The 15,481-nt window shown below is 53.9% G+C and overlaps 5 protein-coding genes across 5 annotated transcripts; 4 read left to right on the top strand and 1 right to left on the bottom strand.

The window, feature by feature from the left end:
* Nucleotides 1-1,569: 1,569 nt before the first annotated feature.
* MYCGRDRAFT_98003 (uncharacterized protein) lies at nucleotides 1,570-3,632 on the top strand (the record flags this gene model as incomplete). Its single annotated transcript, XM_003846936.1, has 5 exons — nucleotides 1,570-1,748; nucleotides 2,190-2,332; nucleotides 2,689-2,821; nucleotides 3,459-3,481; nucleotides 3,619-3,632. 5 exons carry the CDS (start codon nucleotides 1,570-1,572, stop codon nucleotides 3,630-3,632), a joined length of 492 nt encoding a protein of 163 aa, XP_003846984.1.
* Nucleotides 3,633-6,233: 2,601 nt separating this feature from the next.
* On the bottom strand, nucleotides 6,234-7,483 carry MYCGRDRAFT_98002 (uncharacterized protein; the record flags this gene model as incomplete). Its single annotated transcript, XM_003846865.1, has 3 exons — nucleotides 6,234-6,465; nucleotides 7,033-7,161; nucleotides 7,362-7,483. The coding sequence occupies 3 exons, from the start codon at nucleotides 7,481-7,483 to the stop codon at nucleotides 6,234-6,236; spliced, it is 483 nt and encodes a 160-aa protein (XP_003846913.1).
* A 278-nt stretch (nucleotides 7,484-7,761) lies between these two features.
* Nucleotides 7,762-8,987, top strand: MYCGRDRAFT_98001 (uncharacterized protein; the record flags this gene model as incomplete). The annotated part of the gene is made up of 4 exons (XM_003846937.1): nucleotides 7,762-7,764; nucleotides 7,823-8,094; nucleotides 8,291-8,532; nucleotides 8,743-8,987. 4 exons carry the CDS (start codon nucleotides 7,762-7,764, stop codon nucleotides 8,985-8,987), a joined length of 762 nt encoding a protein of 253 aa, XP_003846985.1.
* A 1,208-nt stretch (nucleotides 8,988-10,195) lies between these two features.
* MYCGRDRAFT_98000 (uncharacterized protein) lies at nucleotides 10,196-10,951 on the top strand (the record flags this gene model as incomplete). The annotated part of the gene is made up of 3 exons (XM_003846938.1): nucleotides 10,196-10,335; nucleotides 10,441-10,543; nucleotides 10,772-10,951. The coding sequence occupies 3 exons, from the start codon at nucleotides 10,196-10,198 to the stop codon at nucleotides 10,949-10,951; spliced, it is 423 nt and encodes a 140-aa protein (XP_003846986.1).
* A 1,609-nt stretch (nucleotides 10,952-12,560) lies between these two features.
* On the top strand, nucleotides 12,561-13,775 carry MYCGRDRAFT_97999 (uncharacterized protein; the record flags this gene model as incomplete). Its single annotated transcript, XM_003846939.1, has 3 exons — nucleotides 12,561-12,689; nucleotides 12,883-13,037; nucleotides 13,622-13,775. The coding sequence occupies 3 exons, from the start codon at nucleotides 12,561-12,563 to the stop codon at nucleotides 13,773-13,775; spliced, it is 438 nt and encodes a 145-aa protein (XP_003846987.1).
* Between the last annotated feature and the right edge of the window lie 1,706 nt (nucleotides 13,776-15,481).

Here is a 15,481-nt window from a genome sequence, read left to right as displayed (position 1 = left end):
TGGCTGCCTCCATCAGTACCAGCCTCCCCATGCCCAGGCTTCCACAATCACAGCTTCTTGGATTCGAAACAATCAGCAAAGGCGTCGGCTTTGCTGCTTGCGAACTAGCTCGAATGGATCTGAGCCAAGTTCTACTACTGGACCCAGGACGGCAGAACCAAACCTGTCCCAATCATCCGGCCATCGGCGTCGTTCTGTCGAAACACCCTCAAGCACAAGCACAGCGATCGGATGCTGCGTGACGAGTATCGCGATAGCGGACCAAGATCGAAGACGCAGCAGCGCGACGCGGTGTCAGCTGCTGCAACCGCAATGCCTCCTCGATCGACGGACATGAATCTACGGCAATCACAGTCCACACAACCCGGTCACGACGAGATATCGCAGCCGGACAATCCTCCACCTATCTCCTCGAATGCAAACTCGAACATTTCAAAGACTACCGTCTACGCACACTTCTGATCCCGCTCTATGCATCCGAGCACTATCCCAGTCCATCGCACAGCTCCTGTTCCCTTCCCAACGTCCCATGTCTTACCAATTCGCGGTCTCATATCACAAAGGACCAAATCACCTCACTCTACAAAGACCTGCAGAATCGATCCATCCCGTGGGTGAGCTCTCCGCCGCCGCAGCAGTTCAAACCGTCACGTAGCGTCGCCGTGAACAACAACCAGGTACATTCTGGCTGCGGTCCTCCCGCAGCAGCAGCGATTCGATCCGTCGCTTGAGAATCTTGCCGACAACTACCAGCACGGGATACCTCTTCCTTCTTGGGGCCTGATCAATCCATCCCCTATCGGCGGCCTCGGCAACCACTTTCAGCATCCTTTTGCCGAGGAGCAGCAGCAGCAGCAGTCCAGGCCGTTGCTATTGCTGTTGCTTAACATTACTACCGACAACAATCAGCACGCGACTCCTCCTCCCTCTTCGCACCAAGCAAACCCAAACCCTGCCAACGGCCTCGGAAACGACTCCGAGAGCCCTTTTGCCGAGAAGCAACAGCAGCAGCAACAGCAGGTTCTCCCTCCACCCCGTCTCAGCTCTCCCACCGCCCCAAAGCCAAGAGCACAGCAGACCTCGTCAAGGACAATGTGCGGGCCTAATGGCCAGACATTCAAAGGGTCCTTGCACTTGCAAATCATGATGAAGCCGATGATTTGGAGGACAGGCCCGTCACCAGGGGCGATCCGTAGCTCCTTATCCATTACGATCGTGGACGCTTGAAGCCCCCGCAGAAGCACTGGACGCGACGGATCTTGGAAGGAAGGCGGTGTGTGAGCGTGTCTTGGTCGCAGAAGTCAGGACTTTAAGTGTGTTCTAGGCATCTACGCATTGTTTGGAACGTTTAGAGCTTAGAGAAGCTTGCTCGAGGCCCTTCACGATCTGGCAGGATTGAGAACACTTGGAAACGACCCTCTGCCATTGGCACGCGCCGTGGAGCTTCTTAAGGATGCCAGCAGCGTGCAACGGAGCAATCGCTCCGGCATTAAGGTAACCAGCCGTATTTACGAATGGCACCCGTTGGTCCCCCAGGTTGCACGTCAACGGGCGAGAGAAGAAGATCGAATGTGTGGGCCTACCAAACCGACGACGAGGCAGAAAAAGAAGCTCGGTGTGCAAAGCGAGGAGCTCAAGAGTGCCGAGCAGGACACTGGACAAGAAGACGAGCAGCTTCACACCGACATGCAGGTCATGGGACCAGAAGTGGACGGGCAGCAGAGCAATGACCCACAGGACGCTGGCATGTACGTACACATATATGTACGCTCTGATCAAGAAAGAGGAAGTCTGAGAAACCTGTTCAGTTGCTCGCAGGAATTTCTCTGATCGTGCTTCGCTCTGACTCCGGCCGTCATTCTGGTTCTGGTTGCCTACTACGAACATTCCCGCCGGGCAGATGCAGGAGATGCGCACGGCGCCGCTAAAGACTTGAGACCGCCCTTACTCAGAAGCAAGGTCTTCCAAGTTCCGGCTCCACGACCCTGAAGATTCCACAACGGCTCGTCGCCGATGGAGAAGACCTGTCCTCTGGGCAGTGCCGTTATCGTCTTCGCAAGAGCGAGAAAGTGCGACTTCTCCGACTTCTCCAATCGCAATGCTCGGCGTATTTGCGATTTCCAGCACCACTACCGGCTGGATTCATCTTCGCGGACATCTTTCCAGCCTACACTATGGCAACGCGACAGACCTCTCCAACTTCCACCTGACTACTATGCCCGCCGAAGACAGCTCTCTCTTCCCGACAATAACATTGACCGGTTCGCCGGTAGGATGGCCGGTCTCGGCGCTGATGAGCGCCCTTGCACAGAGTCGGAATTGAGTTGGAGATGTATGATCGGCTTTCGTTTGGCAGAGGATCCCAATGGACGCAGTTTTTTGGACTGGCACGCTCTTACCTCGTATATACTGCTTCAAGCCAGATCCTAACAGAGCCTGACATTTTGTTCAGACCAGATGATGCACCTTGCATACTGGGACCTGTGCTAGAAGAGAGTAGACCGCTTGGGGCAGACTGACCATTACCAGATGGGTAGAACTATGCTCATTGGGGTCGCCAGTGGTCAATGGCGTCTGCTGTCTATCGCCGGGTGGTAGTCTTTCCAGTCGCATCGCATGCAGTGAGTGCCGCGTCTTAAGTAGCGTTCAAGAAGCCTCACAGCGTTGCACGATGACGCCTGTTAATAGATGCGGCACTGTTCGTCGAGGCGACGGAGAGCCGAACAGTATCTCTCGTAGGAAGCCGGGCATGTGCTTTAACCTTTGCATTTCACCGCTCCCAACACCTACGAACCGCAGGAATTTGTGAGAAGTGCCGAAGGTATGCTGGCGTCCAGAAAGCACATAAAGGCAGCCTGCCAGCATGCTAGCCTAGTCTGCGCCGTTGCGTCGTAGGCGCGCCGTTGGCGGGAGGGACCTAATTCTAGCCTCTGAGCTATAGATCTCGGAACCTTTTCGCAACCGCTCTTCGAATAACCGGGCTGGCCGCATTGTTTTTTCGGTGACGAAGTTCGACATCGTCGCCGGTAAAGAAGGCGGCGTCGTTCTTGTGGTGTGTTAATGGCAAAGGGTGGCGATAGTCCGTGTCATGCTTAATAGAGGCAGACCATAGATCGCTTTGCGAAGCAGAATGGTTGTTTTGGTGTTAAGGTAAGGGTTCATCATCGCAGAGAAGCTCGTCGCGACTTTGTATCACGACGTCAGCAGAGGATCTCATATTCTAGGTCGTAAGATGCGTGAACAGGCTACTGGCAAGAAAGGAGGCAAGCGTCAAGGGAACTCTAGGCTCCCTTGCACGCTTCTCCAGACCAGCGCAGCTCTGATCGACTGCTCCTGCCCCGGACAGGTCTCAGGCTTTGGCGAACCTAGCGACCTGCCCGACATGATATTGCGAGTGGGGATGCCGCTAATGTAGAAAAGAATAGCGCATCCTGAAGCTGGATAGGATGTGATCGCAGGATAGTGAGGGTCGATTGGGAACGTACGTCGGAACGGGCGGCGGTGAGCAGGCAAGGCCTGGAGTCTGTTGGGAGTTACTTTCGCTGTTCAACGTCCCAGGTAGATAGTGCGGGACGATAATCAAGCAAGACCGGATGAGACTTTGACTTGTTCCTCTAGCAAATAAAGGATAAATCTCTTAACCAAGTTAGGGCAGGAACTCCGAGGCCGGAGCTCTTAAAGCAATAAATTGGATGGCAAGCTCGATATGCAGGCATTGATCAAAACTGTTGGTGGTTCGTCGTAGAACTACCACTCCCCGGAAGTCCAGGGTGAATCGAAACCACAGCAGGATGGCGATGCTGGTAGTGCTTTCAATTCTGAGAGTCCTGAAGGCGGTTCTGTAAGACTGTTTGACATATCGAGCTCCGTGACTAGACATAAATGGGCTGCTTCTACACGGTGGCCACGGGAAGTCTTTCCTCGCGGATACATGTGGCTACTTCAGTGTGGACCTCCATTCTGCTCAATTTGCTACTTTGTTCTTGATCAATCGCCAAGCTGATTAGCTGACTAGTTGTCTGTAGGTCCTTCGAATCGATCAAGACACGACGGATGCTAGCGGACGAGAGTCCAGGCCGTGGAGCGAATGCATCACCGAATTGTAACGTTGGCGAGTGGTGGAAGATGCATCAACATACCTCGATTGTCGAAGTAATTGTGATATCGAGCTGAAGAAAGGACCACAGCGAAGTCGTTCGAATTTGATTTTATTTTGTGGCTGGGCGCAGAGACATGTTCCTGAGAGACTGCTCGTGCGGCTAATAGTAGCGGCAATCATCCCCAGCACCAGTCTAGTAATATCGAGCTCTGGGATGTCCAAGGGTACCGTGTTGCGGACATACATTCCATCAAATGCGGACAACTTGGTGCATCCGTAGGATACCGATGTTGAGGAGCTGTCATGGTAGTGTCAAGCAAGACCGCAACAAGAATCCAACTTTTGAAGAGAATTCCAGCTGAAGAGCGATGTCGAATTGTACACTCCGCACGAAATGCATTTCCGTGTGTGTTAATCAAACAGAATCATCCCGATGGCGGAAGTGCGGGCATCCAGTAAAAGATCTCGCTTTTTGTGGACACCTCGGAACAGGGTTGGTAGACAAGAACAATCTCGGCTCTCGAGGAGACAACCTTGATTAGAGGGCGAGCAATGTCGGATACTATGAGCGCACGATCTTGCTGCCGAGGAGCTCGTTCTTGTAAAGCTCCGCTTAGGACGAGCGATCCTGTCGACGATGAGACCTTTCCTGCCGAACTCGTCAGCGGCCATCACGGATGTAGTATAATCAGGGACCTCGCATGCTGGCGGCGCGAGAAGTCGCGTGGGCGCAACTTGAAGTGTGTGTCCTGGCAATGGTGAATCGAAGTCGGCACGGCTTGTCGCACTCGCAAGTATAGCCTGTCTATCCCTCTCGACCTGCACTACCCGTCGGAGTAGTATTTCCTTTTCGCAGGCCAACGTCTTCTGTTCCTCCAAATACACCCGATCATCCCAGATCTTGAATACCAGCACCGATGTCGGAGTTCGTGGCGAGGTGCGAAGCTGCATGAGTGTATAGAATTGTTGTTCAGGAGATCGCTGGCGTGCGAGGGTGGCACCAAGCGGCAGGATAGTGATGTTGACTGACACGTTGTCTGGCCGTGGCGCAAGGAGGATGTGATGGCATCGAACAGGTGGGCTTGGCGGCGTTGCGGTCGAGTGGTCGGCAGCTGATGTGGATGCTGAGGTCGATGCTGAGGTCGATGGAGGATGTCCTTCGGTGTAGATCGAGGATGTCGTTTGTTCCTTTGCAAGGCGAGCGGACGGGAGGAGCTTCCGAGGGCTGCTGCTGCGGGCTGCTAAGACTTGCGAAGTTCAGAGGAAGTCCGGAATCCGGGACGTGTCACCTCCTCGAACACAATCCGCTTGGGAGCCTGGCCGAGATGTCAGCATCACAAGATGTGTGTCGTTCACGTTCAATCCCTTCGCCCGCTCGCGTCCATCTCCGCCTCACGACCCAACCGTGGTGCGACATGACAGAAGCTTCAGGCAAGAGATATAGCTGCACCTTCAAGGACATGATCGAGTCCGGTTGGGAGGAGAACATGGGCGAAGGTTCGCTCAGTTTGCCAAAGCCACAGCGATCGAGGATCCAGCCCCGGCGCACGATGATGCAACGATAACTTTGGCCGGCAGAACTTTCACGGGACATCCCGGCGCTAGTCAAATTCTGGTCAAAAAACGCCTAGAATTTGGCAGCCGGCCTGAGGCACCAACCAACTCACCAACCAACTGACCGCAATGCAACCCTTTTACGACCTCGGACAGGATCGCAATGCTACTGGATCAGGTTGAGGACATCAACAAGCCATCGCCGAAATATCCGCGCTCGCGAGACGATGAGGGTAGATGGTGTTGGTTGCAGTGTAATCTGAATTTGGGCGACGGAGACTGGCGACGAGAAGAAATGCTGCAGAGCTGCTATTGCGATTGAGGTGATGAATGTAGGAGTTCCTTATTCAACGGGAATGATGCTTCCCAATCCCGACATGTCTAGATGTCAGATCTGTTTACAACTTAACAGCAACGCTGGCGACGGCGTTTCTGCCGACAGAGTTAACGAGACCAACACCGACCACTAGCCAATGGTGCACGGCATAACACGCGACGGAGCGGGAAGCGGGTCAGACGGATGCGCTCGGCCGCCGCCTCGTCGCCGTCCTCGCCGCCGGTGGTTCGGATAGGGTCGATCTCAGTGGTCGCTTCCGGTCGCTCGAGCAGCACGACTTGACTTGGGTAGGTCCATGGCTGGGCTGTTCTCCGTCGACAGGTGGGCTGGCTTGTTGTGGTGGTTGTTTCCACCAATTCCAGCTTCCTCATCCGTGGATTCACGCAAGAACTTCGCCAGACTCGCCCTTGGCAATCTGGAAATCTCCGGCGTCGGGCCAGGTGGGGGTTCTCCTCGATCCTTTCGGAGGCGAGGGCTGTAAATCCGGCACATGTTGTGCGGCTGAGTATTGCGAGAACATCCAAGGTTGGGCGGATGGACCAGCGGGACGCGAGCCGGTCTGTTCGTGCGGAGAGACAAAGGAGGGGTGGATCCCTTGCCTCCCTTCCCTCCCTCTCGACTTCCTTTTACCCGCTTTTCTTTTCCACATGGCTGATCAGACCATGGAGAAGGAAGAGTGGGATGGAGGGAGAGAATGGGATGGAGGGAGAGAATGGGATGGAGGGAGAGAATTAGATGGAGGGAGAGAATGGGATGGAGGGAGAGAATGGGATGGAGGGAGAGAATGGGATGGAGGGAGAGAGTGGGATGGGGGGAGAGTGTGGGATGGAGGGAGAGAGTGGGATGGAGGGAGAGAATGGGATGGAGGGAGAGAGTGGGATGGAGGGAGAGTGTGGGATGGAGGGAGAGAGTAGGATGGTCGGGATTCTTTCGATTGGCACGGTTGAAAGGTGTCAGCTGGACTCCTGACCCGGAAGTTGTTCTGCTCGAGGAAAGTTAGCGCTCGTGTCGGGGTGGGGAATAAGGAAGGGAAGAAGCATACCTGAATGAGATGGACGGTTCGTCGAATGTGTAGATGCGGATGTGGTAGGTGTGTGTCTGTGTGTGTGTGTATGTGGATGCGAGAGGATGCATAGCATTGCCGGCGCAGAGGTAGAAGATGTATTTCCATCTGCGGGTGCAATAGGGAGTTGTTTCCCATTCTTCGTGGGTTTGATTTGGAAGTCCGAGAAGTTTGGGAGGTTGAGTTTGAAGTTCGGCGTGTTGCTGGTAGATCGCATTTTGGAGACAATGCATGCTATTGTCTGGTGGAGGGCGTTCCTATTAGTCTGGTTTTCCGTTGTGGGCCAATTGATGGGGATACATACGTACCGGGTCCGAGTGGACTCCAAGTCGGGCTGGTTATTGGTCCGGCAAAGGTGCGATGGCTCATACCACAGGTGAAGCATCCACGTGGGCCTCCACAATCCACCCATCCCTATCGACTTCTCCATCACGGGCGCGCTTTCTCGCGACGAAAAAGTCCAAGAGGGCGGAGAATTGTAGGGCGAGAATCAAGAGGAGAGGCTGGGAAGATGTGCGTGGCCTGGCATATATAGTGGCGATGCGGGATGTGTCTCTTGCTGGTATCAACAGATTCACGGGTAGGTCGCGCGCATCTTGAAACCGTGCAGGATGGGTATTCGAGACCGCGACATGCTCCTTATGTATCTTCGCCGTGGATTCCGCGGCTTTCTCCACTCTTTTCACGGCTTGAAGAACCTCGTCCCACATGGTGATGTTATTGTGCGGACTTGACATAGCTGAGAGGCGGTGCTTCTGTTGATTGCAAGACGGAAAGCGTCGAAGTCGGGATTCTGATCGAGTGGGATCGAGTGGTGCTGAGGCTGAGAAGCGGTGTTGTTTCGTGGAGGATTGAGAATGCCGGCTTCTGGACAGAGGCAGGAGACATGGCGTACTCGAAGGCCAGGCACCGTCCTGAGTGGGAGGATGGAGTGTTGCTCGTAGACGCTCTGAACGGAGTGGTTGGTCCGAGGTCGTCCGGTTTCGTCTCCGCCTCAGGCATGAAGATTTCCAGTCAACTTGACGCCCATCCAAGTCTCAGGTCTGTGCTGGTGCCCCGTCGTCGCTATCAGGACACGAAGATGGTCAGGACACGAAGATGGACGTCGTTCCAATACCTCACGTGCACACTTCGTCGTCATCCTCTTACCGGCACAACGGTAGATGGAGAAAATGATTCGAGTTCATCATTTTGATCCTCACCATCTTGTCTTGATTATCTGCTACCCGACTTCAAGTCAGCAGATCCTCCTGCCGTCCGCATCCTCAGGTCCAGCTCTCGAGACATCTGAAGAATCATGCGACGATACAGGACTTCCGCCATGCCTCACGTCAGCAATCGCATCCGCCCGCTCGCGAAACCATCCAGCCTCTGCCGGATTCCAGATCACGGAATCGGGTCTCATCATCTTCCTAGATGCATGTGAAGAGAAGTGTGCAAGGCATGTCAAAGAAGCATGGCCAGGAGGTCAGATGCAAGGTATGGATCACGACGAGTCTGGGAGGAGACCGGACAGATCGGAGGGACGGCGATGATGAAGCGAAGTACGGCAGAAGGAGAGGGTACAGAAGCTTTTGGACGGACTGACAAAGGGAGTCAAGCTTCAGTAAGCGCACTGAGCAAAACGTAGGCAGAACAAATACATCCCAATTCTAGCCAAAAGATTGCTGAGAGATCACTTGGTTTCAGGTCCTTGCTCTCACATCCTGGAGTCTGCGCACGGTCAGAGCCAGCCGTGTGTGGTTGATAAAAACGGCAACCGGAAAAGACAGGCGAGCAAGAAACGCCTGGCGCCTCGAGACGTCGCCGCCGCCCGGACTCGTGTTCTGGAGCAATTCGAAATCCATCCGCCTTCAGCACCGTTATCCACAGCCAACGTCCGTCGAAAGCGAAAACGACTTGCTAGCGACAACGAAGAGCGTGAAGAAGTATAGGACACAGGCTAGGAAAGAAAGCAGGACAAAGACCGGCAAGGAGTGCAGGACAAAGACCGCGAAGAAGTGCAGGACGAAGACGTTGGCGAAGCCCAGCACGGAATCGACGGCGAGGCGAGTTGCAGCGTCGACGAGGTGGCGATGGAGATGAGACGGCCTGCTCCGTTATCTCCCTTTGATCGGTCCTCATCTGTTGCCTCGGAAGACTTACCCAAATCAAACAGTGCTGTATTGGACCGGGAGATTTCGAACAGCTCGCCGGAACCCGAACCCACTAACACATATGGCGACTCTACCCTGAAAAGACCCTCGGACGGAATGACAGTTCTTCGTTCCCGAAGACTGAACGATAAGGTGGCACTTCCGTCGACGCATCCGCCACCTATATCTTTTTGGCCTACACCTCGCCCTTCACTACCAACGGTCCTGCTAACACGGTTGCCGTATATACGTCAAGATTCTCCCTTGATGTCGACGATGCAGGTACCTGCACCAGACACCTACTCGCTAGTCGCATCGAAAAAGCGGAAGATGTCGACCTATGCACACGTTACGCTGGACACTGCACGGCCCAGGCCGCTTGCAGTTATGACGCCAGATGCTGCTATCGATCTTCTTATTGATGAAGAGTGGATCTCCGGAGAACCAATCTCATTATGTCTTGCGTTGATGGCACCTTGGAAATGGAACTGCGTCGACCCGGCCTTTGTGAAACCCGATCGACCAAAGCCATTTCTTCTGCCAAATTGGAGCATTATGTCCACGACAGACAAAGACCATTCTAATTTTTGAAGGGCGAATGAATAAGGGTCTGCGTTGCATCGAGCAGAGGAGAGGTGAAGCCTCCAGTACCAGTAGGCATTGTGCGATGCATGTGCTTGCACAGTGCGACAAGTTTCTCCGTCCTACAGCGACAGGCAGTTGAGAGGATGTATCCGAGGGCTTCTACTGCATCTGCGTGGGCATCACCGTAGGCTTGAGGGCCACTCCATCGACAGCATTTGCACCGAGAGCATTTCCATCCAGAGCGTTTCCACAGGCAGCATCTCCATCGACCGACACGCAGTACCAGCAAGCTCCACTGCGAGCATTACAAGCAAAACTATGCAACAGTGGTCGTCGCTCCCCTTCAAAACAGTATGCAGCACCAATTCAGCGACAACATCCTTCACGATTCACGATACCCTCACCGGCTCTGCATCGTCAAAATGAAGAACCTAGGAAGACGTCGAAGGGTAACTGAGCCAGACATCATCTCATACCGACTGGAGTCCGACGAACTTCGCGGCCCAGCTGCATACCACTGGTTCGACAAGACGATTGTTTTTGAAGCAGCAGATTTACCAAGGTACGGTCGATGAGGACAACCTCAGTCCAAGGCTACATTAGAAAATCTGCGCATTGGAGCCACTGCGGCCAAGCATCTCAGCTCGCGCTCTATGGTTCATCTCAGCCGCATGGATATTGAAAGATTCCGCACCGGCACTCTTCTCTTTGCTTTGAAGAACGACGTGTCTAGCCACGATTACAGCTTCTTGCGCGATCTTGATCAGCCAGTGAGCGATGTTCATGCTAAGTGTGCTCAGGAGGGCAAAAAGGCTGCCGCAGAGCCGTCCTGTGAAGCCGGAGGCAATCGATACCGTAGCTATCTCCTAGCGATTAGCACAAAGCTAGTTGTGGAGTATAACCTCCGGGTCGAGCGAGAATTAGCTAATGGCACTTTAGGTCTGGCTTGACGGAGCTAATGTAAAGCAGGACATACCGCTTTGTCTTATCACATCCAGCCTTCACAATCGCAACGGCGGATATCCGAGCCACCCCAGCCCTCGACTCCACTCCTCTCGTCGCCGCACTTCCTAGGCGGACTTAAAGAAAATGCATACTTAAGCGGCTCCGCGCGGTGGAATAGGGAGGTCTTCCCGAAGCAGTGTTTCGACTGTGCGCAATACTACACGGAGTCGTAAACACACACCCTGAAACAAGCTATGAAGATGAAGGCCGACCGCGATGATAAGGCCGACGATGGAGTTAATAAAGCCGAGGACAATGCACTTCATGCCGTACATCTACGAGAGCAAAGTATCCGGCTCACTACTGCGGCGTGTTGCTATCGACCTCGTACGCGCCGGACTTGGCCAAAATATATTCCACTTCTTCAGAGATTGGGACAAAGGGCCGCTTCGTCACCTAGCGATGGCGAACTGGAAAGATCGGAACGAGCGCGGCATTGCGAAACGAGATTTGCAGGCCGGTGAATACTGCATCATAGAGACTACGCACGAGAAGGAGTGACAAGAAGGGTAAATGAATGGCTCGCAGATCTGCTGAGTTGACGACGTGGATCAATCGATTGAAGCTAAGGAGATGGTCACACAAAGGCGCATTTTGACGATATTTGTTTTCACGATATCTGTACGGATTGACCAAGGATATGGAGACTTGGTTCGGTCGGTTATGCATGAATCTTGAATCTAATGACTGTCGGTTTCCCCTTGGTCGCCGACCTCATGGCCTCCCTTTGACCGGCGTTCAACGACATCCTCCTGCCACAGTAGCAGAAGCTGGACTTGGAGCACTTCCCCTCCCTCGCAACGCAGGAATCAAAATTAGACGGGTGACGTGTAGAGGCCCCGGAAGCGCCTAGCATCAGACCGTCACCCTCGTTGAGGTCGCTGATCGGAGCGGCACAGCGAAACGTAGCAGCCGCAGGCTCAGTCGTATAGGATAAGATGTGAGGATTTCCGGACGTTCCCTGGTTGTACCAGTACTCCGGCCTCTCCTTTTGGACGCCGTTTTTTTGTCGCCAGGGTAAGGCAGTCGATGGCTTGCTCCATATAAGAGTAGCCGAGGGTGCGACTTCGCAGAATTTGGTTTGCCAATCTCCGTGGCCGAAGTCCCTGACTTTCGTCCTAAGGATCATGTCGACTACCCGAAACGTAATCAATCAGCAGTGGTGACGACGCGTGGAGTTTACAGTATTACAGTCCAATCTACTTGCACACCGCACACCCTCTCACGTACCAGACTCGTCTTTACCTGCTCCAACCATGCCGGTCTGCTGATCAAAGCGCATCGGAGATGACATTGTTTATGGAGAAACGAGGTCACCTAGTCCCCAGATATCTGCAAGCATTCGATCTCATTCTCAAATTCCAGGGCAGTGTTATTGTTAGTCTCTCGATCAATCAGCTACCGAACTTCCCCACTAACGCCACAGTACAGCAACTCCAAGACTCATCGCCATCTACCCATCCTTTCGCAAGCCCACCACGGATCACAACCCGCCGATCTGCTCGCAACAAGCCCCACGCGCGGCACGGCCGAACGAAAGCGCAGTGAGAGACGGTTCCGAGCAACATGCTGGCTTGAAGGACTGCAAGTAAGTTGAAGATGCGACTCGGGCTGCATCGAAAAGGATATTCGGATAGGCAACGACTTGTGCGGGTCGTTAGTTTTGTGAAGACGGGTGTAGGGAGTCCTTAGTAAGAGGCGATCCGTTAGGCTACTGGGAGAGCGGCCAAGAGAAACACGAGCGTTCGCCTTTCCCCGGCATATGCTCCATAGGATATCACAATGGAGTGGAAGCCGACGGCGCACCTAACGCCCAGCGTGATCACGAGGAACATTCGAGCGGTGGAGGCGGAGCGAACGCAGCTAAAGGGCGAGGAAAGGGAGACAGCGAGGAGATACAACGAGGAATTGGTACTGCTGAGATTTCCAGCGTTTAGGAAGAGATTGACCTAGAACTGGTACTGAGATGCGAGGTCGTGACCGGTAGAGACTTCCCCCGACCAGCGCCATTCAGAGCGCACTCCGGAACTCCAGTCTAAGCTGGTCACTCAACCTACCGTCAGGCTGGCATGACTAAAGCGGCAGGAATGAACCGTTTTGACAGGGAGAACAGCCTAGCGACAGCAGCGCGACCAGCATACCCTCAGGAGTAGGATCGAGGGATCTGGGAAACGGTTCCATGTATGCCCCTTGTGCATGTGCAGAGCACCGTCATCTGGTGGACAATGCTGTCGGCGACATCGCATCTGACTGTATCGGGTAAGTCGTTTTGCAGTCTTCCAAATTTGGTTGTGGAGCTTGGGTTGGGAGGGTTGCGAGAAGTGCTGACTGAAGGTGATGTCTATAAATCGATGCATCCTTTCAACGACTTTGGATCCCGAGAGAGAGCCGAAGGAGTCGAAGATTTGAAGTAATGGATTCGATGCGGCCTGGAGTGGACTAGCCCATGTGGTGAGAGTCGACGTCGGTTGCGTCGGTCTGGAAAGGGTTTAGTATGGTATTAGGCGTACGCACGCAGGAAGACATTGCTGGAAGGGGAAGCGCTATGTCCTACCGGCGACCCATCAGCAAGTTCACAGAAACATCCCGCCGCAAGAGCCGAGTACGACGTCACTATTGACGCCGCTCAGGTGCTCTCGTGTTACATTGAGACCAATCCAGCGGTAATTGCCCGCACGGTTTGACCCTGGAACAGAGACCCGGCTGCAACAAGAGCCTCAGAGGCTACTACTACCGCTGAGATCATAAGGAGAGGATGCTGCGAACAAGAGCGTGAAGCAAAGTTCACCGCCGCAGGGTCCGACCTGCCTTGAGTGAACTACCTGCAAGCACTTCTGCTGCAGAGCATACGCCAACGACTGTCACAAGAAGCAAATGGATCACAACCGCCGAACAGCACTGCTGCAAAGAATGGATGCTGTAGACCTTCCAGGACACGATACCGCGTCTGCCAAAGTCACAGTCAACACTGAAGTGGAGGAACACCCTCATGCGTGACAATAACATGATGCGGTGAGGTCTTGGACAAGATGCATAACCTGAGGGAGGCTGTCGGGGCCATCAGCGGTAGAAAGATCAAAATCTCCAAGCCACGCCAAAGCACAAGCTGGACTATGCCTTTCGCACCGTCGGCGCGGCAAGCATCAAGACTATAAGAAGCGATGGACGAGGGCAAGGGAGACAGTATGATCTCGGACCATTATACCAGCCGTCACCAAAGGCCCAGGCACAATCACGAACAAACGAGAAGCATGGCGAGCAGCGCACCAGGCACGGATGCAAGCTTACTGAATGTTACACATTGACAAGAAGAGTTACAAGTTCGCCGACCGTACTACGGACTGGGACTATGCCGCCAACTACTGTATGCTTGCCGCATATGAAAGATTGACTTGGATACGCCCCCAGTGGAGATCATTCTGGGTACACACCTAGAACAGTTGAAGACCATGGAACTCGCCCACCAACTCGAGAGGCGAGAGCTGCTCGAAGCACTAGTCGCGATAACATCACCGGCGGAAATCCCAAAAGGAGTATTGTGACAGTCATGTCATCGACTGACGACAGAAAGACTGGACTTTCAGCAACACAATTCGAGGAACCAGGATCACAATAAGCACGAAAAGGGAGGAGGAGAAGTGGAATCATGTCATAGCAGTCGACAGGCCCTCAGACAGGGACTTGGACCCTTCATACGAAGACAGCGCTCGAATGACCAACGCGGCAGTAACTTGGGAAGCATCCTTCAAAATCACAGCCTTTGCCTGAGACCGCAACAGATCTGCGCTGTTGGAAGAACATGAAGCAACGAGCTATACTGGTATTATACAAGGCATAGCGACAAGCTCCGGATCCCAAGGATCCGCCCTGCTCGTCTGAGGGACAAAGACCGGCATAATCCATGTGCGTGGCCGTCGACTAGTATAGGAACTCCCGGCGGATTGGTATCGTGTCTGGGATAGGATCTTCGTGTCGAAAGGAAGTAGGAGATACGAATACTTTGGGGATAGAGCTTCTTCATGGGACAGCTTGTTGAAGGACCCCTGGCTGTTGCTGGTCGTAAAGGAACTCTCCCTCGTATTAACAATTTTCGAGGAGCAGCAGTTCGAGGAGCAGAAGTCTGAGACTCTCGAAAATTCCGCCGCGCCAGGATAAGGACACCGGAGAAGAGGTGCCTTTTCGGGCCGTGCTACCCTTTTCCCGTCGGCAGTTCCGACACAAATCCCTGTTGCTGCACCAAGCTGACGTTACGACGCTCCAGGTTTCTTCGGAACGACCGACTTGCTGATGCGATGAGGAGCTCAAGGGCAGTGCTCGGAGGTAGTGGGTGGCCAATGCCGTTGCAAGCAAAGCAACGGTCACGCTTCTCGATATCAGCCTGGGAGATGGGCACGAAGGTCTTGCCTAACGCGGCCCAGGTGTTTGCGCGAGCGATACTGTTGCTGAGGTTGCCTCCACCGGCGCCGCCTTGAGTGTTTGCGGCAGGGTGGCGGTTCGAGGTGGTCCAATTCGACAACCCGTAGATGATCGCGCATCTCATTGAGCGACTGGGGATGCTTGCCCCGGATGTCAGCGGTGCAGTTGGCATTCAACTTGTCCTGCAATTTCTCCTGTTTCTCGGCTTCATCAAAGGATAAGGTACGGGAGGTATGCATTGAACTTCGCGATGAAGTCGCTGAAATCCTCCTTTGCGCCTTGATGCA

The sequence above is a fragment of the Zymoseptoria tritici genome, chromosome 20, assembly GCF_000219625.1.
Source record: "Zymoseptoria tritici IPO323 chromosome 20, whole genome shotgun sequence".
NCBI lineage: Eukaryota > Fungi > Ascomycota > Dothideomycetes > Mycosphaerellales > Mycosphaerellaceae > Zymoseptoria > Zymoseptoria tritici.
The sequence above is the reverse complement of the archived record's forward strand: the minus strand, read 5'-3'. Positions and strand labels throughout refer to the sequence as shown.